Here is a 26872-nt window from a genome sequence, read left to right on the forward strand (position 1 = left end):
TAAAGAATTACACCCTCTTGCACACAAAACGTAGTTAGAATAAGGTGATAGTTTATTTAGGAGCAAGGGAAGGGAAGGGTGGGGGGAGGGAAACCATGAAAGAAATCCTTAGACTTTTCATGGGGAGATTGACATAAAGCACATGGCTCAGAGGTACCAAATCTCCTCGAACAGGAGACTGGAAGGTACTTTTATAGAGGACTGATGGGGGTGGACCATCTGCCCGTGAAAAGTTCCTTTAGTGAGAGAGGACCATCCCCCACTGGTGGTAGCTGGGGGAATTTGGTGAGCAGTGGAGGACCATCCCCCACTGGTAGTGACTAAAGGAATTGGGTGAGGGGTGGCTACAGATCCCTCTTCAGAACACAAAGGCCGAAGCCACACCCAAATTTATCTCCCCAGGATAAGGGAGACCAGAATGTAGGGTAGGAATCCCAAGCTAGCTCAGTCCGATTTGGTTCCTCTAGGCGTTATCTGTCCTCTGGTTTAGTTTTTCAAGGAGAAGATTCCTCGGTGTGCCCCAGAGAAATTCTGGGGTGCTCTGCGCCCCATGACATTAGAAAGTGGGACTTATACCCAGGTCTTCTGACTTCAAGACTAGCTCTCTTCATAATACTGTGTTGCATCCCTTCTCATCAATTATAAAATATGGAAATGAGAGATATGGAAAGGAAATAGGGAGGGGCTGGGAGAAAAGTAAGAAGTAAGTGTTATTATTATCATCTCTATTTTATAGAGATGGAGACTGAGACAGGCATAGATCAAAGGGCTTGCCCAGGCTCATACAGCTTTTAACTTTCTGAAGTCACCTTGAAATTTGGGACTTCCTGGACTCCAGGTCCAGTGCTGAACAGGCCCACTATTCCACCTAGCTGAGAAAAAGAATTGCTGCAAAACATTGAGATAAACTCAAAGATTGGGGTCTATATAATAGGGAACAATTCAGAGCTTGGGATTTCACTAAAATTCTACTGTAGCTTTGACCCTGGCTGTGTGACTTGGGACAAATCATTTATCCTCTATGCTTGCGAATTTCTCTAAGACTATAAATTATCAAAAGGCTACTTGTATTTTCAGAGGGAGATTCCAAACACAGAGCTCCTTACAATGCAATCATAACACCAGACAAAACCCAAACCAAACAAAAATGTTTTATTCCATGCCCATTTGACTAATGCTCATTTTATAGCTAGGTTACCAGTTTTTCTCTCTCTAGCATTTCACAATGTTGACCCTCCCTTTTTGTAACTCTCTCCTCTGGGATAGACACCCATTAGTTAAGCTACATATGTGTGATATTGAATGTCTTTCATGACTGTCGAAAATACTTTTTGGTATGTCTTCCTATTTAATGCTGTGGTTGACATTAATATTGTTATCTAGGAACCAGCCCTCACCCCCAGCTTCTTGAGATTTTAATTAAAATTTCCAAAGCTTTTTGCAGTTACTTTGAAATACCATGTAATTTTGTAATATTTACAAAATTTAGCAAATTTCACCAAAATAGTTTTTTAAGTCCTTCAGGATTTATATGAGCCATTGTTTTGTTTCTATTTGACTTAATTAGGCATGAATTAAATATCAGGTTAATCTCATTACCCTTTAGTGGTATTCTGATTTTGGGGAAAATAAGTAAATTCCTTTAGAGATTTTATGTTTCAAATCGACAACTGTGTAATATTGAATGCTACTTTGTTCAGTTCAACAGGATTAAAAAAGCCTTTATGAGTAAAAACTATTGGCTAGTCATTATGTTTGACTCTACACATACCTTCCTTTCTATATAAACTGCCAAGTATACAACTGTACAACCTCTCTACAAGGGACTGTTTTGTTAGCCAGGGTAGGTTTTGGCTTGACTAAAGTAGGGAATCACTTGAAAGGCATGTGGATTCTTTGAGATTCTGTTGTGCTTTAACTTGTATTTAAATTGATTCTAGAAGTATTATTTTTGATAAGCATATTCCAAAAAAAAAAAAGAGGGGAACAGTTGAAAGGCATGTGGAAAAATCTCCCTGAAATGTTTAATTACTTTGATCTCAGATATCCCAGCAGTTTCATGGTTTCCGAAGCAGTCAACTTATTTTTTGCTCTTCCTTTTCTATAGGAGAAGAAGAATGTCATGGCCATTGTTGAGATTCAGAATCAGAGAGATCCTTTAAGATGTCAGAGTGGGTAAAATTATACCAAAGGGAGCCTGCAAAGCAGTGTCACTAGACAACTTGTCTTAAAAGCTATCCAACAGACTGGTTCTATTCAAGTTTCTCTGATTCTAGCCCAGAAAACTTTTAGGGATTTTCACCTTCTATCTTCAGTTCCTATTTCCCCCCTCTTGTCTATCACCTATTATCTCTTCCTAGTACTATTTTAGTGGTTAGAATGATAGTATGGAGAAAGGCAAGGTTGTTGCCTCCAATCTCCTCATTTTACAATGAGAAAATTGAGGCATGGGATGGTAGTACTCACTTGTCCTATGGCTAGCTAGTAGCAGAGCTTTGATTTGACTCACCTTCCAATGAATTTACATCTCTCCTATGCTGATCGTATTGGTAGCCTGTCCCATTTGACAATCACTTAATCCACCAACAAATACTTATTAAATGCTTACTATGTGCCAGGCACTATGCTAAGCATTGGTGAAACAGTGACTGCCCTCAAAACCTTAAATATTCTAATGTACATATGTAAGTATATGTATATGTATACATGCATGCATGTGTATATATATTCACATATATCATACAAAATGGATTGTGAGATTTAAAATTGGATATTAGATCATAAATCTCCCCTACTTAACCCTTCCCTTAATTCATCTCCCAGACTAGTAAATGGAAGAAGCTTCTGGTTTTCTAGATAGAGCCTTTATTGTATATAAGGTGTTGTTGATTAGAAGGATAGGAAAACAGAAATACAGTACAAATCGTCTTAAATCTAGGCTTAGTCTATATTCCTTATAAAAACTCACCAAACCGATTTAGGCCACCTTTGGAGTGAGTCAGACCGTCTGTGCCGCGCCGCCCGGAGTCCCGCCAAGCAGGCAAAAAAGGCTACTCCCGTTCTCTCCACCCCGGAAGTCAAAAAACCCGGCAGGCAGTCTGACATGCGCAGCAGGCGGACTGTACCCGGCAGGCAGTCTGACATGCGCAGCAGGCGGACTGTACCCGGCAGGCAGTCTGACATGCGCAGCAGGCGGACTGTTCATCTCCTCCCCAAAAGGGTGGTCCTTGAAAAACTGGCGTCTTTCAGTTATCCTAACCGACTGTTAAAAACTTTCATATTTTACCACATTTCCCCCCTTTGCTTCCTCAAGAAATGGAATGTTTCCTTGATGGAACAGTAAAAAGAATATAATAACTTCTGCTGACTAATAATATGCGAACAACAATACAGAAAAGGAAGAGAGGAAAGTTTTGTCCAGAGGGGCGATTTTTTTTCTTTCCTCATGAACCGACGCTTTGACATTAGTCTTGCAAAGGGAGAGCCTCTGCAGAGAGTACATGTTACAGATAGTATATAACAGAAAGGAGATAGTAAAAGCTAATAAAGCAAAACAGTTCATATAAAGTCTCTGAGTTCTCTTGTCTTCTTGAAGTGGTAAGATATCATCAGGAGGAAACTGGATTCTGGTCTGGAAAACTGGATTCTGGACTCTGGTCTGGATTCTGGATTCTGGACTCTGGTCTGGAAAGCTGGATTTCTTCTTTAACTGTTTGAATTGCTGTATTTTTTTTTTTTTTTACTAAACCTTAGCATAGCATTTTGCAATCAGTAACACTTTTTACCACCATGTGTCTGGATCAAAGTCAAATTTAGTATGTGTTCATGACACCTGAAAATGTTATGGAAAGGTTATCATACCATATCTCATGGTTCCGAGACAGCCAGTGATTGTGCTAGGCCACAGGTGAATTCAACTGAGTGAGATAAAAAGATAAGTAAGTTCAGTTAAATTAGGTTAAATTAGGAGGGAGAGAGGATGAATACTGGACTGTGCCTAGTAATTGTGCTCTACATAGTCACCATCATAAGCAAACCATGGACTTATGTATACCTGTCTCTCCTTTTGTTGCACATATATTCTCTCCAGGGCCTGCATCAGAGTTCACAGCAAGTTAGTCTCTGAAATGATAAGTTTCCATATTTCTGAAATCTCATTAATTTCACCAAAGACAATATGATGGTAAAAATGTGTGCTATGCTGCATAACTGAGAATATATTAGTGATATATACAATAATTCCAAACCATACCCAGAGTATAATGACATATAAATAATAAACGAATGTAAATAGCTGATTATATTAGACATTGTTACATAATCTTCTTTTAGACATTATTACATAATCTTCTTTTAGCAATTAGACCACATCATCTTATACATGAATTCTCTAGTATAACAGTAGCAGATACTTAAAGTGGTGATTAATTCATCAAAAAGAAATAAGACTTCAATAAGCAAGATTCAATATTCAATAGCATATACTTAAAATGCCTTTGAAAAGTCACTTAGTTTACAAAATCGGGTTTTTAAAGAAAAGCAAAAGAAACAAAAGTAAAAAAAAAAAAAAAAAGCAAAACCAAAAACCAAAAATAAAAGGCAAAAGATTCGCTAAGCACCCTTTTGTGCTCTTAAAGAATTTAAAGGTGTGGTGAATTCCAGGTCTTTTCAGTGCCTTTCAAAAGTCAAAACAAAACAAAAAGCAAAAAGGATAAAAAAAAAAATAGGTATAGGGTAGGGAAAAGGGTGGGAGAAATTGAGGTGGGCCAGAAAACTAGGCCATGTGCTTCAGTGCTTTTGCCTGTGGAAGGAAATGCTTGTTAAATTTTAAGGTATTTAAGCTGCTAGAGTTTGGGGTATGCCACATTGTTTTAACTGGTTCCCCAATTCTCTGCATGCCAAAGTGGCAGGGGTTTCTGAATTGTCATTGATCTTCCTAATGCTGTCATAATGTTCTTTATGGTAGAAAATGTGGAGTTCTCTAGCATCAGTTTTGTCTGTGCCACTGATTTTCAATAAAGGCTGATTTAATTGATGAACCACAACATTCAGCTGATGCTGCTTAGCAAATGCTACAATTGTATCATTTCCTCCCCACTTTCCAAATTTCTTTAATTCATCAACATATTCTTCAAAAGGGGAGTCATTTACTATAAAAGACTCAAACTCTTGTCTATGGTTAATCATATAAGAAGCAGCTTCTTGTCTGTGTCTGAGATGATTTCTACAGTGACCTTCTAGCTGGTCTGCTAAAGCCCTAAAAAGGCAATTTCCGTCTCCTGATACTTTACGAAGACTGAGTCCCAAAGCATTTAACTGATCAGTGGGATTATTAAATGGGAACTGCCTTTTTCCTCTGAACTCTCTTTGCTCTTTAACAGTTGCTATCTTTAGGGTTTTTACCTCTTTAGCGTCTACCTCAGGTCTATCTGAAATCTCTTCACCTATGAATGGTGCAGGCTTTATATGAGAGCAATGAATCCATGAGTCTTTTTCACCAATTTTAATGGCAGTAGGAGTTGTCAATAATACCTGAAAAGGTCCTTCCCAGGCAGGTTGAGTTCCACTGGTTTTCTGAAAATTCTTTACATATATTTTATCTCCTGGGTTGAAGTTATGCAATGAAAAGTCTAATGGTCCTGCCTGGACCACAGCTCCTGCCTCATGGAGTTCACGTAGCCTGGTCTGTAATTCCTGTATATAGGAAGCAACAGAAGTATCACCTCCCACCAGTGATGTATAAACTGGGGAAAAAGTTTTAGCTTGGATAGGAGGGTGACCAAAAAGCATTTCATAAGGAGATATATGAAGTTCTCCTCTTGGTCTACTTCGTAGATAGAATAATGCCAATGGTAGAACATCAGGCCATTTCAAATGGGTTTCAGTACATAATTTGCCAATCATACTCTTAAGCTCTTTATTCATACGTTCGACTTGGCCTGAACTTTGTGGATGGTAGGGCGTGTGGAATTTTGGAGTCACTCCCAAGAAAGAGTAGATTTGGGATAAAATCGAATCAGTGAAATGTGTGCCTTTGTCAGAATCGATGCGGGCTGGTGGGCCAAAACGAGGTACTATCTCTTTAAGAAGAATTTTGGCAACAAAGGCAGCTGTGGCTCGGGGGCTGGGAAAGGCCTCCACCCACCGAGTGAGCTGATCAACTATAACAAGGCAAAATTTATAATGTCCTGCTTTTGGCATAGTAATATAATCAATTTGTAAGTGCTCAAAAGGTGTATATGCTAGAGGACGCCCTCCATAAGCTTTGACCTTAAAAGCATACTGATTATAAGACTGACATGTGGAGCAGCCCGAGCAGATTCGAGATGCTGTATTAGTCACACCTGGTGCTATCCAGGTTCTCTTAATAGAGTCTACAATGCCTTGTGTACCAAAATGGCCTTTTCTGTGAACAGAGAGGCATACCTGGTGGTAGAATTTCCGGGGAAGAAATGGCTTACCTTCCGGAGACACCCAGATGCCATTGATCTGTTTCGCCTTAAATTTCTTTTTCCACTTTTCTACTTCAGAATCGTCATAGGTTAGGTTGGAAAGAATATCCTCAGAAGGTGAAAGGTTAAATACATGTTCAGGAGCTTCTAATGCAGCAAGCTTGGCTGCAGAATCGGCTCGTGCATTTCCCTTTGAAACAGGATCACTATTCCCTGTGTGGGCAGGGCAATGTACAACGGCTAGGGAAGAAGGCAGTTTTAGGGCATCTAAGAGGTCCTTGATAAGGTCCCCATTGGCAATAGCCTTGCCCGAGGATGTTAGAAAGCCTCGTTGACGCCAAATCATACCAATAAAGTGGCATATGCCAAAGCCATATTTCGAGTCAGTAAAAATGGTGGCACTCTTATCTTTAGCTATATTACAGGCCTGTGTAAGAGCCACAAGTTCAGCAGCCTGTGCACTAAAATGGGAAGGCAGAGAAGCTGCCCAGAGGGTGTCATAATCAGAAACTACAGCAGCTCCAGTAAAACGGGTTCCCTCTCTCATAAATGAGGAACCATCTGTATAGAGGACAAGATCAGGATTTTCTAAAGGTGTATCAAAAAGATCATCATGGGGTTTTTCAGCCATATCAACTAAAGAAGCACAGTCATGCAACGGTTCCCCCGAGAATGGTAAGTTAGGGAGTAGTGTTGCTGGATTAAGAACTGTGCAGCGTTTTAAAGTGATATTCTCATTACCTAACAGGGTTATTTCATACTTAGCCAGCCTTTGATCTGAAAAGGCTTGTGTCCTGTGACGTAGTAAGAGAGCCTCCACTTCGTGAGGGCATTGCACAGTTAGAGGGTTACCTAGGACCAAATCAGAGGCTTTTTCTACCAAAAGCGCTGTGGCCGCCACTGCTCTAAGGCAAGGTGGCGCTCCAGCCGCTACAGGGTCCAGCTGAATTGAATAGTAGGCTATAGGACGTTGGTTAGGCCCCAGTGACTGAGTCAGGACTCCAGAAGCCACCCCCCTTTGTTCATGCACAAAGAGAGTGAAAGGCTTACTATAATCTGGCAGTCCTAGGGCAGGTGCTGATAACAAGGCCCGTTTTAATTCTTTTATGGCTGAGAGATGCTGGGGATCCAACTGTAAACTGTCTGGAACAGAACTTTTTGTAAGAGCTATGAGGGGTTTAGTAATTTCACCAAAAGAGGGTATCCATTGTCTACAGTACCCAGCTGCTCCCAGAATGGCTCTCAACTGCCTCTTAGTAGTGGGGGCAGAGAGTTGTTGAATGGCCTGGACTCTCTTAGAAGAGACAGAGCGAGTTCCAGCAGCCAAAATAAATCCTAAATATTCTACCTGGGGCAAACACCATTGTACCTTTGTCTTGGAAACCTTGTGTCCTCTCTTGTGCAGCTCCAGCAGTAAGTGACGGCTATCTTCCTGACAAATTTCAGCATTAGGAGAGGCCAAAAGTAAGTCATCAACATATTGTACTAGTATGGAGCCCTTAAAGGTAATAGAGGCCAGATCCTGCTGTAAAATTTGGGAAAATAATGTGGGACTGTCTACAAATCCCTGTGGGAGTCTAGTCCAGGTCCACTGTCTATTTTTCCAGGTAAAAGCAAATAAATATTGGAAGTCCTCATGTACTGGTATGGAGAAAAAGGCAGAGCAAAGGTCTACCACTGTGAAACATGTAGATTCATAGGGAATCGATGAAATTATCGTAGCCGGGTTTGGAACTATGGAATGTCTAGGAATAACATAATTATTAATCGCTCTAAGGTCTTGCACAAAACGATAAACAGGTTTACCATCTGGCCCAGGCTTGGGTTTTTTAACTGGCAAAATGGGAGTATTGCATGGAGAGTGATGACATGGAATAATAATACCCTGGCTTTTCAAAGCCTCAATTATAGGGGTGATCCCTTCTATTGCTTCCCTAGACAATGGATACTGTGGAATGGAGGGGGGTGGTCCCCCCTTAACTTTAAAGGTAACAGGCATGGCAGACTTAAGGAGCCCCACCTCATTAGGGGATGAGGCCCATAAAGACTCAGGAATGTCAGAGGGGATTTTGGATACCTCCCCTGCTGTTCCTTGAGCTTCTGTAAGTAAAATTGGTAATAAATGAACAGTATCCTCTGGCAATTGTAAGGAGACAGCCCCATCTGGAGCACAAGATATGGTTGCTCTAAGCTTGCAAAGGAGATCACGACCTAATAAATTTACAGGGGCATCAGGCATGAGTAAAAATGAATGTTCCACTGTTAAGGGCCCCATAGATACCATGCGAGGATTCAATTTTGCCACTCTCTGGCTCTTTCCTGAGACTCCCACTACATTCAAAAATCCTACAGGTCTACACCCAGCATCTGGTTTGCTTACTAATACTGATTTAGAGGCTCCTGTGTCTAGCAGACAATCATAATAAGTCTCCCCCACTTTTAAGGTGACATGTGGTTCATTACTCTGGGGAGGTGAATGGACTGGCACAAGTGCATTCAAAAAATCTGGATCTGGGAATATATGGCTTTCATTATCTATGTTCCATTCCTCCCCAAGACACCATCATTCCTGTGTCCTCTTCTGAGGGGGGTCTTGGTTACCATTATTCTGGTACTGCCTTTCTGTATTCCTCCAAAAAGATCTATTTCTATTTTGATTTCGCCTGTAATTAGAATTAGAATTTCTTCTCCAAGTCCTACATTCTCTCAATTCATGCCCCTCCTTACGACAGTAACAACACACCTTAGTGTCCTTGTTCCGGTGTCCACATGGCTGACTAGGAATCGCTGGTGCCAGAATGCTCTGTTTAGGGTGATCTGGATCTTCCTCACGTGAGTCAAAGACATAATTTGCAAGTTCCTTAATTCTATCTACTGAGAGATTTCTCCAGTCTGGACATTGTTTCAGAAAGTATCTGCGTATTTCTGGCAGTGAATTATAAACAAATGTGTTGAGAATGATACAGGAATCTCTTAAATCTACTGGATCCAATCTGGTGTACTGTCTAGCGGCCTCACAAAGTCTATCATAAAATCTGTTTGGTCTTTCATTAGCCTCCTGAGGTAGGCTTAAAAATTTCTGCCAGTTTTCCGGTTTTCTAGAGCAAGATTCCATTCCCTTCAGAAGTGTTTCTCTAGCATCTTTTAATCTTTGGAAATCCCTATCATCATTATAATTCCACTCTGGATCCTTTAGAGGCCATTCCACATCGGCCTTACCTTTCGCAACAAGGGCATTTCCTGCTGAGATAATATCTGTAATCTCAGTTGGGGACAGTAAAGTTTCCAAAAGGCAAGTAACATCAGCCCAACTGGGTTGATATGCATTAAATATAGTCCTTAACTGTGAAATTACAGTGTTTGGATTTTTCTCAAAACTAGGGATGATTGATTTCCATGCGCTCAAGTCACTTGGTCTAAAGGGGCTATATTTTCTGACTTGAATTGGCACTCCCTTCTTACTATGTTCTATAGCTTCCTGCAGAGGGAGTAGTTTCTGCTGATCTGATTCTGAATTTGGATCATCTCTAGTAGAAACAGCCATTTTGAGGTCTCTCTCCATATGTGAGAGTTTCCCCCACATCATAACAATGATAATAACAAAAACAATGATAATAACAAAAACAACAAAAAAACAACAAAAAAAAATAAAATCCTTAGTCGTATGAACTATGGATGTGGTATTAAAAGGTATTTCAATTGCAGGCATAAAATTTCTACTTATATTAAACGTATTTTCCCAAAGATTCTCACGTATACTATTATACAAAAAACTTTTTGCTGCCTGAATGAGGAAAAAACCAATAATGTTATGAAGGACCATTGAGTAAACTATTCCTCTAAGTCGGGATGTTATGCTGTCCCAATACATTCCGATGAGAAAAATCAAAGGGATGGTAGAATATTCGAGCATCTTGCCCTTTAAACTGGGCTGGCTTTTCTGTTTAAAGCAAGACTTTTAGAGGCTTAAAGTCTTTAAGGGAGACTAGACAAAGGGAAAGTCCGCGGGGGGGGGGGGGGGGGGGGATTTGGAAAATCCACCGAATTAGCCGGCTTATGGCCAAACTAGGGAGGGTGGGAGGGTCCTTAAGGTCCCTTCGGGGTCGCCAAACTGTGAGATTTAAAATTGGATATTAGATCATAAATCTCCCCTACTTAACCCTTCCCTTAATTCATCTCCCAGACTAGTAAATGGAAGAAGCTTCTGGTTTTCTAGATAGAGCCTTTATTGTATATAAGGTGTTGTTGATTAGAAGGATAGGAAAACAGAAATACAGTACAAATCGTCTTAAATCTAGGCTTAGTCTATATTCCTTATAAAAACTCACCAAACCGATTTAGGCCACCTTTGGAGTGAGTCAGACCGTCTGTGCCGCGCCGCCCGGAGTCCCGCCAAGCAGGCAAAAAAGGCTACTCCCGTTCTCTCCACCCCGGAAGTCAAAAAACCCGGCAGGCAGTCTGACATGCGCAGCAGGCGGACTGTACCCGGCAGGCAGTCTGACATGCGCAGCAGGCGGACTGTACCCGGCAGGCAGTCTGACATGCGCAGCAGGCGGACTGTTCATCTCCTCCCCAAAAGGGTGGTCCTTGAAAAACTGGCGTCTTTCAGTTATCCTAACCGACTGTTAAAAACTTTCATATTTTACCACAGGATACAAGGCAATTTTGGCAGAGAGATAAAGCAGAGCTTATCAAGAAGGTGGTAGTTGATTGAAGTTTTGTAGAAAATCAGGGATTCTAAGAGATGGTTGTGAGGAGGGTGTATACTCTAGGCATGGGCAAAGTCATGGAGACAAGGGATGGAGATTTTATTTATATGCAACTTGGAGCTGGCCAGTATGGCTGCATCAGAGTTCATGGAGGGAAGTAATTTGTAAGATCATTGGAAAGCTCAGACTGAACTAGATACTGAAGAAATATAAATGCCAAGGAGGAGTTTATATTTGATCCTGAAGTAAATAGGAAACCCTCATAGTCTATTGAATAGTGATGCAACATGAGCAGAAGTATGCTGTAGGGAAAATACTTGGGCTAACAGGGGTAATGGATTTAAGTGGGGAAAGACTTGAGGCAAGGAGACCAATTAGAAGGCTATTACAGGGCAGCTAGGTGGCGCAGTGGATAAAGCACTGGCCCTGGATTCAGGACTCCCTGAGTTCAAATCCAGCCTCAGACACTTGACACTTAACTAGCTGTGTGACCCTGGGCAAGTCACTTAATCCTCATTGTCCTGCAAAAAAAAAAAAAAAAAGAAGAAGAAGAAGGCTATTACAATAGTTCAGATTAGATGTGATGAGCACCAGAACTATAATTGGTGGTACCTGTAAGTGGCAAGGTGGAGATATATGTAAAAGTTATCTCCACTTTCATATATGTTTCTATAATGAGAAAGCCAGGGCAAGATTTAGTAAAACTCGACCAAATGATTTGTCTTTACTGCAGATGATCTGGTTTCCTTTCCTCCTTTCCTTTCTGGTATTTTCTACACATGGATAGGCTTCCAAGAATGAATAATACTAGTAAACCTGGCTTCCTTGGCAGTTTTCTATGATGGCTAAAGGAACCCAAGGAAATCTTGTAAAAAGGGCTGAAAATAATTTCAATTGAAACACTCTTACAAACTTAATTCCATTGCCATAGTGGAAATATGGTTACATCTAATTGAATTTATAAATATTTTTTAGGGCCAGATAGGTATATTACAAAATTTCACCAAATGACAAGGCCTTGTGTTTGATATATGGCCTGATGAATAGTATATGTGAATGCTTAATTACTGGGTAACTGAGGTATTGTAAAAAAAATTATTATTCATAACTATTCTTGAAAAATTATATATAATTGGATTTATGAAAAATTATGATTATGTAGAAAATGATAAATTTAGAAAAATTTTAATTGCACTGTAAGTCCTGCTGCAGTCACCATTCAAATGTGAAAATATTTTTGAATTGACTGGGCCTGATTTGGGGCTAAAGCTGACTGGAGGACTAAACTTTCTGGGGACTTTTGACTATTTGTCTGTATCTGACTTTGTTAATTTAATGTGGGCCGTTTATAAAGTTCCACCACACTGCTCCCAAACTGATAGACTAAAGATTAAGAAGGCTCTTAACTAAATAATCAAAGCAGAGTTTATTTATGAGATACTGTTGAAAAGTAAGAATACAGGGAAATAAAGTGTACAACCGGACTGCTTTCCTGTGGTCTCTTTTCCACCTGCTGCAATTTGAACTTCTTGAATACAATAAGGGCCTTAGCTGCCTCCGGCCTCAGGGCATGTTACACTTTCCCTGGTTTGTATTAAGGCCTGTAACCTTCTGTCAGTCTGCTCTGTCAGTTTGCCCTTTGGCCTCTCTTTTGCCTGCTCCTAGTCCTTCTCATCTTCTCCTGCGTCCTTGTAGCCCCGTCTCTAGTTTCCAATCTTTGCCGTCTCTTCAGCCTCCTCTTGACCTCTTCTTGTCCGTCCGAACCCCTGAGTCTTGTCTATCTAGTCTGTCCTCAGCCCGTCCTCTAGTCTGTCCTCCCTCCTGTCTCACTCCCAGGTCTATATATACCTTTTCTTCTCTCCACTCAAATCTCAGGGCTTCCTTCACCCCCACAGACCAAGCTAATCCACCAGCCAGGGCTGCGGCTGGTTTGGGGGGGGTGTGGGGGGGTGGTCTCAAGCCTCATGCCTCAGCACAGGCTATCCGGGATCCTTCAGATAGCTCCGCTCAGGTCGGAGAGAGCTGGGGGCTTTTTTTTTTCCTAGCTGTCTGAGCTGAGGAGGAGGGGGAGAGACCCTGAGGGCCTAAAGCTTTCTAATCTCAGCCTAAAGGTAAGGTCCCCAAATCAAAATAAATTTCTACAGTATGTAGGAATAAGCTCTCTTTATCTTTGTTAAAATCTAAGTAGGCAGGGGCAGCTAGGTAGTGCAGTGGATAAAGCGCTGGCCCTGGATTCAGGAGGACCTGAGTTCAAATCCAACCTCAGACATGTGACACTAGCTGTGTGACCCTGAGCAAGTCACTTAACCCCAATTGCCTCACCCCCCCCAAAAAAAAACCAAGTAGCCATTACTTTTCTAAATAAATACATATCTGTATATAAATTGAAAAAAATACCCAAGAGGAGTATTTTTACCCTTTCAAGACTTATGGAGGCATGAAGAAGTGTAGCTAATCCAATCATAAAATTATATTGGGTTGTTTATTTGAGTACAGAATACACACATACTTCCCTCAGACAAAAGCTTTGGTCCCCTGCTTTGTTTTTATTTCCATTATTTTTCTTATTTTTGGCAGGGGTAGGGATAACCAATTATATTTTGTTGTTGTTGTTTTTAAACGCCATTGGTAAAGAATGCACCAAGTCTAACAGCCTTTTTCTTTCCATGTAAAACAGTTTATTTTAATTTAAAGAGCAGAAATATTTTCCTTCTTAGTGTATTAATGTATTTTGATTAGCACTTATCTTTATTTGCTGAGGGAGATTAGTGACTTTGTACACCTCTTAGCCCCAAGTAAAGGAGATTATGAAACTAAGTTGTTGCATTGTTTATTTAAAGAACCACAAAGAACATTTTTCCCTGTGTTTTTCAGAGCTGCAGACCTTTATCAGCAGAGATCAAGTCATTAGCTAACTTGGGAAACAAGCAGTGAGGGAGGTTCACTAAGCTACTCCTTATATTCTTAAAAATCAAAATAAGATTTTTATTTTACCCTCCACAGGGGGCTTATCTTCACTTGCCAGTGAAGACTCTACCAAATACCACTGGCCACCACTGAAGCAGCAAAAATAGCAGTTAAATCCCTCCCCTCTTATACCCATTCCCATCCCAATAAATTGGTTTGGGGATCTTTTGCTTTGCAGACATTCAATTTTTTCCTTGCCTCATTTGGCTCAGCTTTGAAGGTCAGCCGACTTATTTTCAAGTATATGGGATTGTTCATTTTGAGATACATGCTTTGTACCTGTACAATTTAAGATATCCAGCAAAGGAAAACTTGTGTTGGAGATTGACTTTATTAATAATGTGGGATGGTTTGTGCTGCCACCAGTAACTGAGTTATGCATGGCTACCTCAGATGAGGTATTAACATCAACTTTTACATAGATGAACATGACTGTAAGGATTGATTATTTAAGGATTTATCAAGGGTTTTGAAAAAAATCAAGTACCTTCTAAACCATGTTTTTAGTATTGTTTTGATAAACAAATTCTGTATTATTTGATTTCACCAATATTTTGTATCAGTAGAACTCTTCAGTTACATTAGCACTTAATTTTGTTCTGATCTCCCATCAGAATAGCAGAATATTTGGCATTCTACCTTTAATTTGAATCAGGTTTTTACAACTGCCTCATGTGGAAATACACTGAAGGATCTATGATTTGTGATTTCATCAGTGTGGAGAACTCCTGCTATGGCAGTTTCCTTCATATGACTTAGTAGATAAATTCTAGGAAATTGATGGAGGCACCTAGAGGTTAAGTTACTCTCTTTGGCTAATGTCAACCAGTTGGTTAGTGTCAAAGATGGATCTGAAATCACAGCTTTCTAACTGTGAGCCCACTACCCTATACATTTCATCAACAGTATTTAATACAACATGATAATAGAAGAGGGGAAACTGATCCTGTAAAGTCTATATCAGGTAGGCAATGTGTTCTTGGTGTCACTGGCTGATTACTAGTGGAACCTACCATCATATTTGCCTTGGTATTTCTCTTCCTCCTTTCCCCTCTTGTTTACTCTCCCTCAAAATTTATTTATTTTTCTGACCTCTCTCCTCTCCTAAAGTTATTGGTGGAAACCCAGGCATTGCTTGGTACAGTCTAAAGAGGAACCTAATCTCTAGTTTCTATGGACAAATTCTAAGGAGGGTAGGGAAATGTCATTGCTTTATACCAAATTGAAATGAAATCCTGGTAGCGATCTGTGTTTTTGTGTTCCAAGTCCAAGAACCTCTCATAGGATCATATGATTGTAGATTAGAACTGGATAGGACCATCATTGAGTTTAGTCCCATTACTTTACATATGAAGAAACCAAGACACAGAAAGGTTAAGTGACTGCCCCAGGGTCATACACCTACTAAATGCCTGAGGTAGGATTTGACCTTTCCATTATATCAACTTGTCCTTCAGTGCACAAATTATTCTTGTTTATTTTCTTAGCTACATATATTTAAAGGTGGCAAAAACAAATGTACAAAAACAACAAACACCCAAAACTCTGTCTTCACTGTTAATTTTCAGGGCCTCTCAAAGATTCATAGTTCTGAACAACTTTCAAATTTCAAAGTCCATAACTTGTCAACAAGCACTTATTGAATAAACATTGTCCTAAATTGTAGGGATATATAGAAAGGTGAAAATAGTCCTTGCATTCAAGTAGTTTGCATTCGAATTGGGGAAATATTATATAAAAAATCAGACACATAAAAGATAAATACTATATTTGATATTTAAGGTCCTTCAAAACCCCTACCCTTCAGTTTTTCTTCTAACTTAATTCCCACCCAAACCAGATATCCTGTGATGCAGTGACAATTGACTTCTTTCTATTCCTTGACCAAAACACTCCAACTCGGAGTATTGTTATTGACTTTATCTCGTGCCTGGCGTTCTGTTCCTCCTTGCCTAGGCCACCTGGCTTTTCTGGCTTTTTTCAAGTTGCAACTAAAGTCCTACCTTCTACAGGAAGCCTTTCCCAATGTCCCTTAATTCTAGTGCCTTCCCTCTTTTTATTGCCTCCAATTTATTCTTTGTCTTGTTTGTTCATAATTGTTTGCATGCTATCTCTCTCTGGGAGCTGTGAGTACCTTGAAGGCAGGGTCTTTATGTCATTAGCACTTAACACCATTCCTGGTACCTACTAGGCTTTTAATAAATGTTTATTGATTAATTTGAGTAGGGAGAAGATAATATACTAGTAGGAAAGACCCTAGCAACCAAGGGGAACAGGAAAGGCCTCCAGAAGAAAGTGGGATTTGAACTGAATCTTGAAGTAAGACGAAGAAACTAAGAGGAGGAGGTGAGGGGGCAGAATATTCTAGATGGTGATAAGAGCCAGGACAAAGGCATAGGGATAATCCATGAAAAGTCATGTTACATGAAGTACAAGTAGACTAGTGTTGCTGAAGCACAGAGTGTATTGAGGTTTTAAAAGTATAATAGAACTGGAAAGCTAAAAAGGAACCAGGTTATGAAGAGCTTTAAATGCCAATCAGAAGATATTATATTTTATCTTGGAAATAATAGGGAGCCATTGAAATTAATTAAGTGAGGGTTGACATAGACCTCTGCTTAAAAAACAAACAGCACTTTGGCAGTAGAATAGAGGAACAATAAGAGTGGGGAGGGATTTGAGGCAGAGATACCAGTTAGGAGGCTATTATAATAGTATAGGTTAAGTGTTATTAAAAGGAAAATATATGAAAACAAAATAAAAAACCAAAAATGTGAGACTATGCAAATATTGTGTATATTGGGTATGTGCAATATAAATTTAACAAATCTTGTGTAAATGCTTTTTTCACCTTTTCAAATAATTACTAATGGAAAAATCCCAAGTGTTGTACAAGATCACAGTTCAAATTGACCAAGACAAGACCTAGAAATGCTTATCCTCAGAGCTGATCAGTTATAATCCTTTACTCACTAAATTCAAAGCCCTCCCTTCCCCCTTGATTATGATGACCAATGTCACCCTCCTGTTCCACCTCTGATTGCTCCTGGTTATTATACCAAAGGAATATTGTATTTAAACTTCCTGAAAGCATTAACACAGCATCTAAGTTGCTAATTTACAACCAAGAGGAGTTTAGGCCCTCTAAGAATTTGGCTTAACATTTTAATAAATAGATTGGATGGTTGAGTAGAGAGCACACTTATGTTTGTTGATGATACCAAGTTGGCTGGGATTGCTTGCACTCTGGAGGGCAGGACTGGAATCGAAAATGATATGAACAACTTGGAGGAGTAGTCAGCATCAAATGAGATGAATTTCAATAAGGGCATATGCAATACTTTCTATTTAGGACAGGATAATTAATTCCACAAATGCTTGTACGATTAGGAACTGGCTACGTGGAATACGGCATATGGAAGAATGTTGCTGAGAGACAGAGTGGGACACATACTCATGCTGTGTCTGTCTATGGCCAGACTAATGGACTGTGACAGATCGGAACCATTTATCTTGGCTGATCAATCTGGATCACTATGATAGATTAGACTTGGTACAGCCGAGTGCCCAGATTGCCAAATAGGCAATGACTCTGCTGTGCCATGCTCTGTTTATTTTCAGTATATGGACAGGCATCTTTGTGAGATCATGAAAGGAAATTGGCTGTGGAGAGAAGAACCAACTTTTGTGTTATATATAGTCAATCAAATCTTTGATTACTCACTCTTTGCAAAGCATTAGGAAGGAAGCAATGCTTTTCTTTTTGGCACTAGTGAGACATCAGCTGTAGTTCTATGAATTCAGTTTGATTTAATAGACATTTATTACATCAGAATAAGTCGAAAGCTCATCTACATGTAGATTGAGACAGGTTTTCATACTCACTATCTTTTCAATTCACCTTTACTTGTGTTTTCACTCTGGTTGGAGGGTAGAGCATTAAACTCCTCCCAAAGTCTTCCTTTGTAGAGGGTTCAAAACCTTCAAATCCATTTTCCATCAGCAGCTCTGCTTAGCTTCATCTCCATAGAACCTGGTAATACTATGCCCCTATATCCTCTCAGCTTCCTTCTTAGATTGTTAGCTCCTTGAAGGCAGGGGCTGTCTCATTTTCCATTTATATCCACAACCACAGGGTCTAGTATACATTATGTGCTTAATAAATGTTTATTGAAGGGGCAGCTAGGTGGTGCAGTGGATAGAGCACTGGCCTTGGAGTCAGGAGGACCTGAGTTAAAATCTGGCCTCAGACACTTTAACACTTACTAGCTGTGTGACCCTAAGCAAGTGACAACCCCAATTGCCTCACCAAAAAATATATTTTTTAAATTAACAAAGTATTTTATTTTTTCCCCATTACAAGTAAAGATAGTTCTCAACTTTTGTTTATACAAGCTTTCCAATTTCAGATTTTTCTCCCTCTCTCCCCCCTCCCTCTCCCCCTCCTAGACAGCAGGTAATCTGATATAGGTTATATATATATATATATACACACACACATATATATACATATATACATATATATATACACACATACACACATATATATATACACACATACACATAATAACATTAAAGATATTTCTGCATTAGTCATGTTATAAGAGAAAAATCAGAGCAATGACAAAAAACCTCAAAATAGAAAAACATCAGCACCAAAAACAAAAGAAATAGTATGGTTCATTCAGCATCTACTCCACAGTTCTTTTTTTTTTTTTTCCCACCCTGGATTTGGAGATCCTCTTCTATCATGAGTTCCCTGGAAGTCTTCTGTACCATTGCATTGGTGAGAAGAATATAGTCCATCACAGTAGATCAACACTCAATGTTGATGATACTGTGTACAATGTTCTTCTGGTTCTGCTCATCTCACTCGTCATCAGCCCACACAAGACCCTCCAGGTTTCTCTGAACTCCTCCTGCTCATCGTTTCTTACAGCACAATAGTATTCCATTGTATTCATGTACCACAACTTGTCCAGCCATTCGCCAGTTGATGGGCAACCCCTCAACTTCAAATTCCTTGCCACCACATAAAGAGCAGCTATAAATATTTTTGTACATGTGGGCGCCTTTCCCCTTTCCATGATTTCTTTGGGAAAAAGACCCAAAAGTGGTATTGCTGGGTCAAAGGGTATGCAGAGCTTTACTGCCCTTTGGGCATAATTCCAAATTGTTCTCTAGAAAGGTTAGATCAGTTCACAGCTCCACCAACAATGCATTAGTGTTCCAATTTTTCCACAGCTTCTCCAACATTTATTATTTTCTTTTTTTGTAATTTTAGCCAATCTGATAGGTGTCAGGGCCTCACCAAAAATTAAAAAAATGAAAATAAAAATAAATAAATGTTTATTGAATTGAATCTACTATATACAGGGCTTTGTACTGGGGGAGTAAGGGTGTGGATGGAATTATGGCTATTTTACAGAGAATTTTCAGAAAATAATTACTTTCTCTTCTAGATTAGCAAATCCTATTCTTATATTTGTCTTTCAAGGCTCCCATGAAGTCTTATCATCTCAGTTCAGGTCTTTTCATCACAAATACCTGAAAGTCTTCTTTTTTCATTGAAGTCTCCTTTTTCCCCCCTGAAAGATTATACACAGTTTTGCTGGGTAGTTGATTTTTGGTTTTAATCCCAATTCCTTTGCCCTCTGGAATATTGTAATCCATGCCCTACAGTTCTTTAATGTAGGAGCTGCTAGATCTTGTGCTATAATATTCCTGGAAGTTTTCCTTTTGGGATCTCTTTCAGGACGTGATTGGTGAATTCTTTCAATTTCTATTTTACCTTCTGCTTCTAGAATATCAGGGTAATTTTTCCTGATAATTTCCTGGAAGATGATGTCTAAGCTCTTTCCTTGATCATAGTTTTCAGGTAGTCTAATGATTTTTAAATTAGCTCTCCTGTATCTATTTTCCAGGTCAAAATTTTTCCAAGAAGATATTTCACATTGCCCTCTATTTTTTTAAAAATTCATTTGGATTTGCTTTATTGTGTCTTGGTTTCTCCTAAAGACATTAGCTTCTATTTCTTCAATACTAATTTTTAAGCAATGATTTTCTTCAGAGAACTTTTGTACCTCCTTTTCCATTTGGCCAATTTGACTTTTCAAGCTGTTGACCTTTTTTTATGACCCTCCTTCATACTCTCACTTCTCTTTCTATTTTTTCCTCTACCTCTCTTACTTTATCTTCAAAGTTCTTTTTGAGAGCTTCTATGACCTGAGACCAATTCATATTTTTCTTGGAAGCTTTAGATGTAGGAGTCCTGATGTTGCTATCTTCTTCTGAGGGTGCACCTCGATCTTCCTTTTTACTAAAGAAACTTTCTATGGTCCCCATATTTCTCTATCTGCTCATCTTGCTTGTCTTTTACTTTACTTTTAACCCCTTCTTAAAGTGGGACACTGCTTCCAGTATGCACTATCCCAAGATTTAGGGGGTCTAAGGTGGTATAATTTAAGGAGGGACAGGTTGTTCATTCATCTGGCCTGTTTTCTGGTCTGTAGAAAACCCCAGGCCAACTTGCTAATTAACCAGGGAGCGAAACTTTGTGTGCTATGGTTGTTAGCTCCAACGAGCCTGCACCCTTCCCCAACCTGGGCCACAACCACTCAAGCCTACGAAACACTCAAGTTCTGCCTCAGCACCAACAGAGACCACTGTAATCTCCCCCTTGGCCAACTCCTCTTACCTGGCCATGAGCTTAGTTCCAGAAGATCCCAGCACTGCAGCTGACTCAGAATCTCTGGGGTTCTCTTTCTCTGGCTCAGCCTGCCCAGGACTGGATTTATGTCAGCATGACCTCAGGGTTGGCTTCTGCCCTGGCACAGCAGCCCCCTCCTGCTGACCTTCTAAGCCATCTTTGGCTGGAATTATCTCAGTCCATTCTTTTGTGGGTTCTGCTGCTTCAGGAATTGTCCTATGGAATTATTTGGAGGTTTTTTTGGAGTGATGATGTCATGAGTTCTGAGAGTTTTGAAATACTATCAGTGGAATTTTCCTTGAGTATTCAAGGGCTCCTGTTGTCTCTCTTCTTTTATCTTTTACTGATTTTACATCATCTATGATTCCCATCCTACTTGGGCAAAGTTTTGTATAGTAGTTACCCAGTCATTCAGTTAACACAGTGTGTACAGATAACAGACTGGCTCTGTCTGTCAGTCTCTCTCAATTCTAATTTAGCTCTTTCCACAATATTATGATGTCTCTCTTTTCATCCATTATAAAACAGGGAAATAAGAGAGATAGAGATAGAATGGGAGAGGGAGGTACAGAGAAGAGGGAGAGGGAGAAAGAGAGAGAGAGAGAAATTGTACAGTGGAAAAAGTGCTAACCTTGGCTTGGCAAGGTGTCTGCACAAAACACATAATAGGCATGCTCTCTCTCTGTCTCTTTCTCTCCTGGGTGTATCTTTGTCTTTCTGTCTCTGTGTGCCTCTGTTTCACTCTGTAGCTCTTTCTCTCTCTATGGCTGTAATGGAAAGAGTGTAGAACATGGAATCATAGGACCCAAATTAGATTCCTGACTGCCTCTACCTGTGTAACCATGGATGAGTCACTTAATTTTCATGAATCTTAGTTTTCTGATCTGTAAAAATGAAGAGGCTGGGGGCAGCTAGGTGGTGCAGTGGATAAAGCACCAGCCCTGGATTCGGGAGTTCCTAGTTCAAATCCAGCCTCAGACACTTGACACTTAATAGCTGTGTGACCCTGGGCAAGTCACTTAACCCCGTTGCCCCGTAAAAAAAAAGAAATGAAGAGGCTGGACTAAATGATGTCAAAAGTCATTTCCATCTCTTAATCTCTGATCCTCTGATGCTATGAAATATGTGTTGCTGTTTGCTAATGATGATACTATAGTGTTTCATGTTTTTGTGATATCTTCCCAATTAGATTATTAGTTCCTTGAAGAGACAGAAGCAGCTAAGAGATACAGTGGATATAATGCTGGATCTTAGACATTCACATCCAGCTTCAGACACTTACTTGCTGTGTGACCATAGGAAAGTCATTTAACATTTTTGCCTCAGTTTTCTCAAATATAAAGTGGGGATAATAATAGCACCTATCTCCCAGGGTTATTGAGAAGATCAAGTGAGAGTATTTGTCAAGCACTTAGAACAGTACTTGGCATATAGTTGACACTTAATAAAAGCTTGTTTCCTTCTATTATCCATATACTTTTGGATCTTCATGGTATCTAACTTAGTTGGGCATAGTTTTTCATAACTTGTACTTGTCTGTTGATAGGTTATGAGAAACCAGCACTTCAGTCAAGCAAGGACTCAGATGATAGTTACAGTTAAAACAAAGGTTCACAGGGGCAGCTAGGTGGCTCAGTGGATAGAGCAATGGCCCTGGATTCAGGAGGACCTGAGTTCAAATCCACCCTCAGACACTTAACACTTACTAGCTGTGTGACCCTGGGCAAGTCACTTAACCCCAATTGCCCTGCAAAAAAAAAAAATTTAAATCATAAAACAAAGGTTCACAATCATAAGAAAGGTTGTTTATTGGACACTGTCTAGGAAGAGAATCATGAATTTATGGTCATTCATTTGAAAAGAATGGAGAATACCTTTGTTGGAATCAGTGAAGTCTTTAGATTGATAAAATAAATACAATTTTAAAAGAAATATTTAACAAAGTGGCTCTTTCAGCTGAAGACTTTTAGTTTTATCTGTAATATGTCAGTTCTTTCTGATCTATGTTAGTGCAAAAAGTATCCATATTCTAATAATATAGTTGATTCTCATTCTTTGTATAACATAATAGTTTTCATGAGTTTCTGTGGCCAAAAAGAAAAAAAAGATCAACACCCTGAGGGTTAAACTTAGTGTTGTACTTCTCTAAACTTAGCTGGGCTGGTCTCAAGAAGACTCATGTACAGTGGACCACTGGGCTCAAAGATTTTTCAGCATAATTGAACCCATCATTACTCATCCTCCCATGACATAATCTTTAAGAACACAGAGTCACCTCCATGCTTTGATGAAGCATCAAAGTAAGACTTTAGTGGGGAAAAAATTCTTCCAACTATAATTAAATGGCAACTAAAACCCAATCTCTCAAGCATTCAATAAGCACCTACTGTATTCCAGGGACTAGGCATAGTACAGAGTGATTGAAAGGAATTCCACATTAAGAACAGTATCAGTGTATAAGGTTGTTGCTTTTTGTCTACTACTGAGACAAAAGACTGTGTGTTCTATAATTAACACACACACAGATGTAACTTTGAATTGAGCTGTGTCACTTAAAAATTATAAAATGAGTAAACATTTCAATCCACAGTGAAAAGTCTAATTGCAAAGATTGTTGATTTATTGTTTTGTTACATATCCTAAAATTTCTTGATAAACTTACTTTGGCCTACTTTAGAGAAAGTTACTTAACATGAGCTATGTGAAAGGAACGTTTTACTTAATATTGTAAGAAAATAGCAAGAGCAATAAACACGAAGACCCACCAGAGCTGTTCATGTTTGATACTCGCATATCCTTTAGAGATCTTAGTCTCCCTTGTTTTTGTTATTATGCTAATTGGATATTACTTTGTTGAATTCCTAGGCCATGGAAAGTGTGACTGTGGCAAGTGTAAGTGTGATGAAGGATGGTATGGTGAAGCTTGCCAATACCCAACTAATTGCAACCTCACAAAGAAAAAAAGTAATCAGATGTGTAAGAATTCTCAAGATACCATCTGTTCTAATGCAGGTAAGAATTTTATTTTTCCCTTATGAATATAATCTTTTCCCCCTGTTAACTTGAAGACTGTGCTAATTACGTTTTGAGTAAAATGTTCAGCTTTGGGCCTTTTAATGGAAGTGTGTAGCTGTGGAGAAATGCTGAAGCACCAAGTAAGAATATTTTCCTGAAATGAAATCCAGATAAATCAATAGGAAAAAAAATGTCATCTTGCTGAAGCTCATAAGATTGACATATACTCCAGCTGTTCAGAATGCTTCTTCATGCAGGATATTCACTGGAAACAAAACCTCGGCAACATTTTATGTAAATTTCCAAAGAGAAGTTTCAATGCTGGATTAAATCTTTAGTAGGGATTTATGTAAACTGACTTAATTATTTTCTATGTTACAGATGAAGAATGCTTTAGATTTCCCACCTTAACATCAATTGGATCTATAGCTGTCTCAGATGAATGCTTATTTCACCTGACCTGGTTGTAAAACTCAAAGGAAAAAAAAAATAAAAGCAAAACCACAGTAATTACAGGAACAGAGAGTAATGTAGATTTTTTTGTGTTTGTTTTGACAAAAATACATCATAATGTTTAGAAGGCATTTGAAAACATTCCTCAGAGATTGATGAAAAAGCTGCTAAGTCTCATTACTAAAACTGGGTGACAGGAAACACTTGAAATTCCTGCTGACTGGAATGATCTTTACCAGTATAAACACCACCCTTTATTTTCCTGGCCATATCATCAGTTAGAATCCCATGATGGTCCTACAGAGAAAACAAGGTGTTAAATTTGACAGTGGTGATTTTGTCAGCCTGTTGAGGAAGCTTTGTGTGTATTGGCGGAGCCCTTTCTGAAGCAGGGTAGGTACCTAGTCATAGATTCTTTGATTCCTCCAAATTGCTTTGTATGGATTGAACTGTAAAAAAGTACATGGGTGCTAAGTTTCTCATTGTAACCAGCAGATAGCCCAAGGGTCATGTCCAGAGTGAGTTGTCATCAGCTCAGGTAGGGGAATTCTTTACTCCTGGGTCACTTTGTATTGTCACTGATATTCCCAAATATTTATTTTCAGCATTAATTCCAGGGCCTCATTTCTAGTTGCTGGCTGGATATTTCCACATGCATGTCTCTATTGGAATTTCAAATTTCAAATAATCATTTTGCCATTAAAACTCTTTATTAACATTTTGTTACCAGCACTAACATTCTTCCAATCAGCTCAATAATTCCAAATCTTAGAATTGCTGTGTAAAGGGAAAAAGAACTAAAATAGCATGGAGAAAACCAGGGTAGATATCTTTCCTATTCTATTTAATACCTGTATGACTTTGAATATGTAATTTTACTACTCTGTGCCTCAGTATCTTTATATGGAGAATAATACCCAAGGTCTCTTATGGTCTAAAACCTAGAATGAATGAATGAGTCAATGAAGAAGCATTCTAGGTACTTACTATTTGCTTGGTGTTGTTTTGTCATGTTTTTTGGTCATACCCAACTCTTTGTGACCCTTTTGGGAATTTTCTTGGCAAAGATACTGGAGTGGTTTGCCATTTCCTTCTCCAGCTCATTTTAGAGATGAAGAAACTGAAGCAAACAGGGTTAAGTAACTTGCCCAGGGTCACCCAGCTAGGAATTGTCTGAGCCCAGATTTGAATTGAGGAAGATGAGTCTTCCTGACTCCAGGACTGGTGCTCTGTTCATTGTGCCACTGAGCTTCCCTGTGCCATTTTCTAAACAAATCTTGCATTATCTTGCTTTCATTTTTTTGCACATGTCACTTTGGGAATTCCCTCCACCACTTTTTGAATGGCACCTTTTCCATGCAGCCTTAACAGTTTTTCCCCCTAGTCTTCACATCTATGCAAACTAGACACGAGTTCTCCTTCCACAAGACTGATTTTTTTGTTATATCTTCTTAGGAGGAAAATGCAAAATGACCGCTTAAAACTGACAAATACTAAGCACATTTCTCTCCGTTGCTTTTAATATTTTCAGGTACATGTCACTGTGGCAGGTGTAAGTGTGATAATTCAGAAGGAAATGGACTAGTTTATGGTCAATTTTGTGAGTGTGATGACCGAGAATGCATAGATGATGAAACAGAAGAAATGTGTGGAGGTATGTACATATAAAAAAAACAACAACCCTTGAAATCATTTAAAAATTCTGCTTTTCAATATATTGTGCAATTCTTAGAAACTTATGTTAAGGTTCATTATATTTTTAAGGTTTGATTTATTTTTCAAGTCTAATTACTGTATGTTCTTATATTTATATATGAGCAACCTTTCAATTGCGGGAGGGACAAGCATTTCAGTACAGTTGAATGCTGCTCTAAAAAAGATGCAGGGTTGCTCCTAGCATAAAGATAGACAAGGCAACCTAGATGGGTAGGTCACTGAAACAACTATTACATAAAATGAATTTTTCTTTGTCTTCACTTCTTTTCCTCTCCTTGTCTCCTCTCCCACTCTAGATCATTTTCCTCCTTTCTCTGTTCTTCCTATCCCTTAATCTAAACAGGGTTATCTAATGGTATTTCTTAGCTCTGTGGGCATCAATAAAGATCAATATATGTACTTAATTTGGAGTTGGCATAATATTTCAAGTAAATATACTATATGAACTATTCTGTACACTACTCATGATTATCTTGTTTCCAGTAACCTGATAACCAATCATAACCTCAGAGACTTGGTATATTGTTTTTCTTCTAATCTAAAGCTTTTTGTGGCTAAAGAAATTGTTCATCCTTGACCAGCACAAAGTTAAGTGGAGAACTAACTAAGGTGGGTGCCTAAGTATGTAAACATGCCTTTGAAACTTACATCTGTTAGCCTAATTCTTCCTTTCAGTCCAACAATTGTTTACATCTCAGGATAGTATTTGAACATGCCAATTGTGTATTGTGTGTGCACATGTGCCTGCGTGTATGTGCGTGTGTGTGTGTGTGTGTGTGTGTGTGTGAGAGAGAGAGAGAGAGAGAGATTGATTTCATTGTTTTTGAGTAGTCCAGGACTCTAACCACTGT

At 39.1% G+C, this 26872-nt stretch overlaps 1 protein-coding gene across 1 annotated transcript in view; it reads left to right on the forward strand.

The window, feature by feature from the left end:
- Positions 1 to 26872, forward strand: part of ITGBL1 (integrin subunit beta like 1) — a 387564-nt gene that overhangs the window by 142248 nt on the left and 218444 nt on the right. Inside the window, exons 3-4 of the mRNA XM_043998720.1 lie at positions 23703 to 23849; positions 25837 to 25959. Of these exons, the coding sequence (XP_043854655.1) occupies positions 23703 to 23849; positions 25837 to 25959 (270 nt within the window). The remainder of the gene's footprint in view (positions 1 to 23702; positions 23850 to 25836; positions 25960 to 26872) is intronic.

The sequence above is a fragment of the Dromiciops gliroides genome, chromosome 3, assembly GCF_019393635.1.
Source record: "Dromiciops gliroides isolate mDroGli1 chromosome 3, mDroGli1.pri, whole genome shotgun sequence".
NCBI lineage: Eukaryota > Metazoa > Chordata > Mammalia > Microbiotheria > Microbiotheriidae > Dromiciops > Dromiciops gliroides.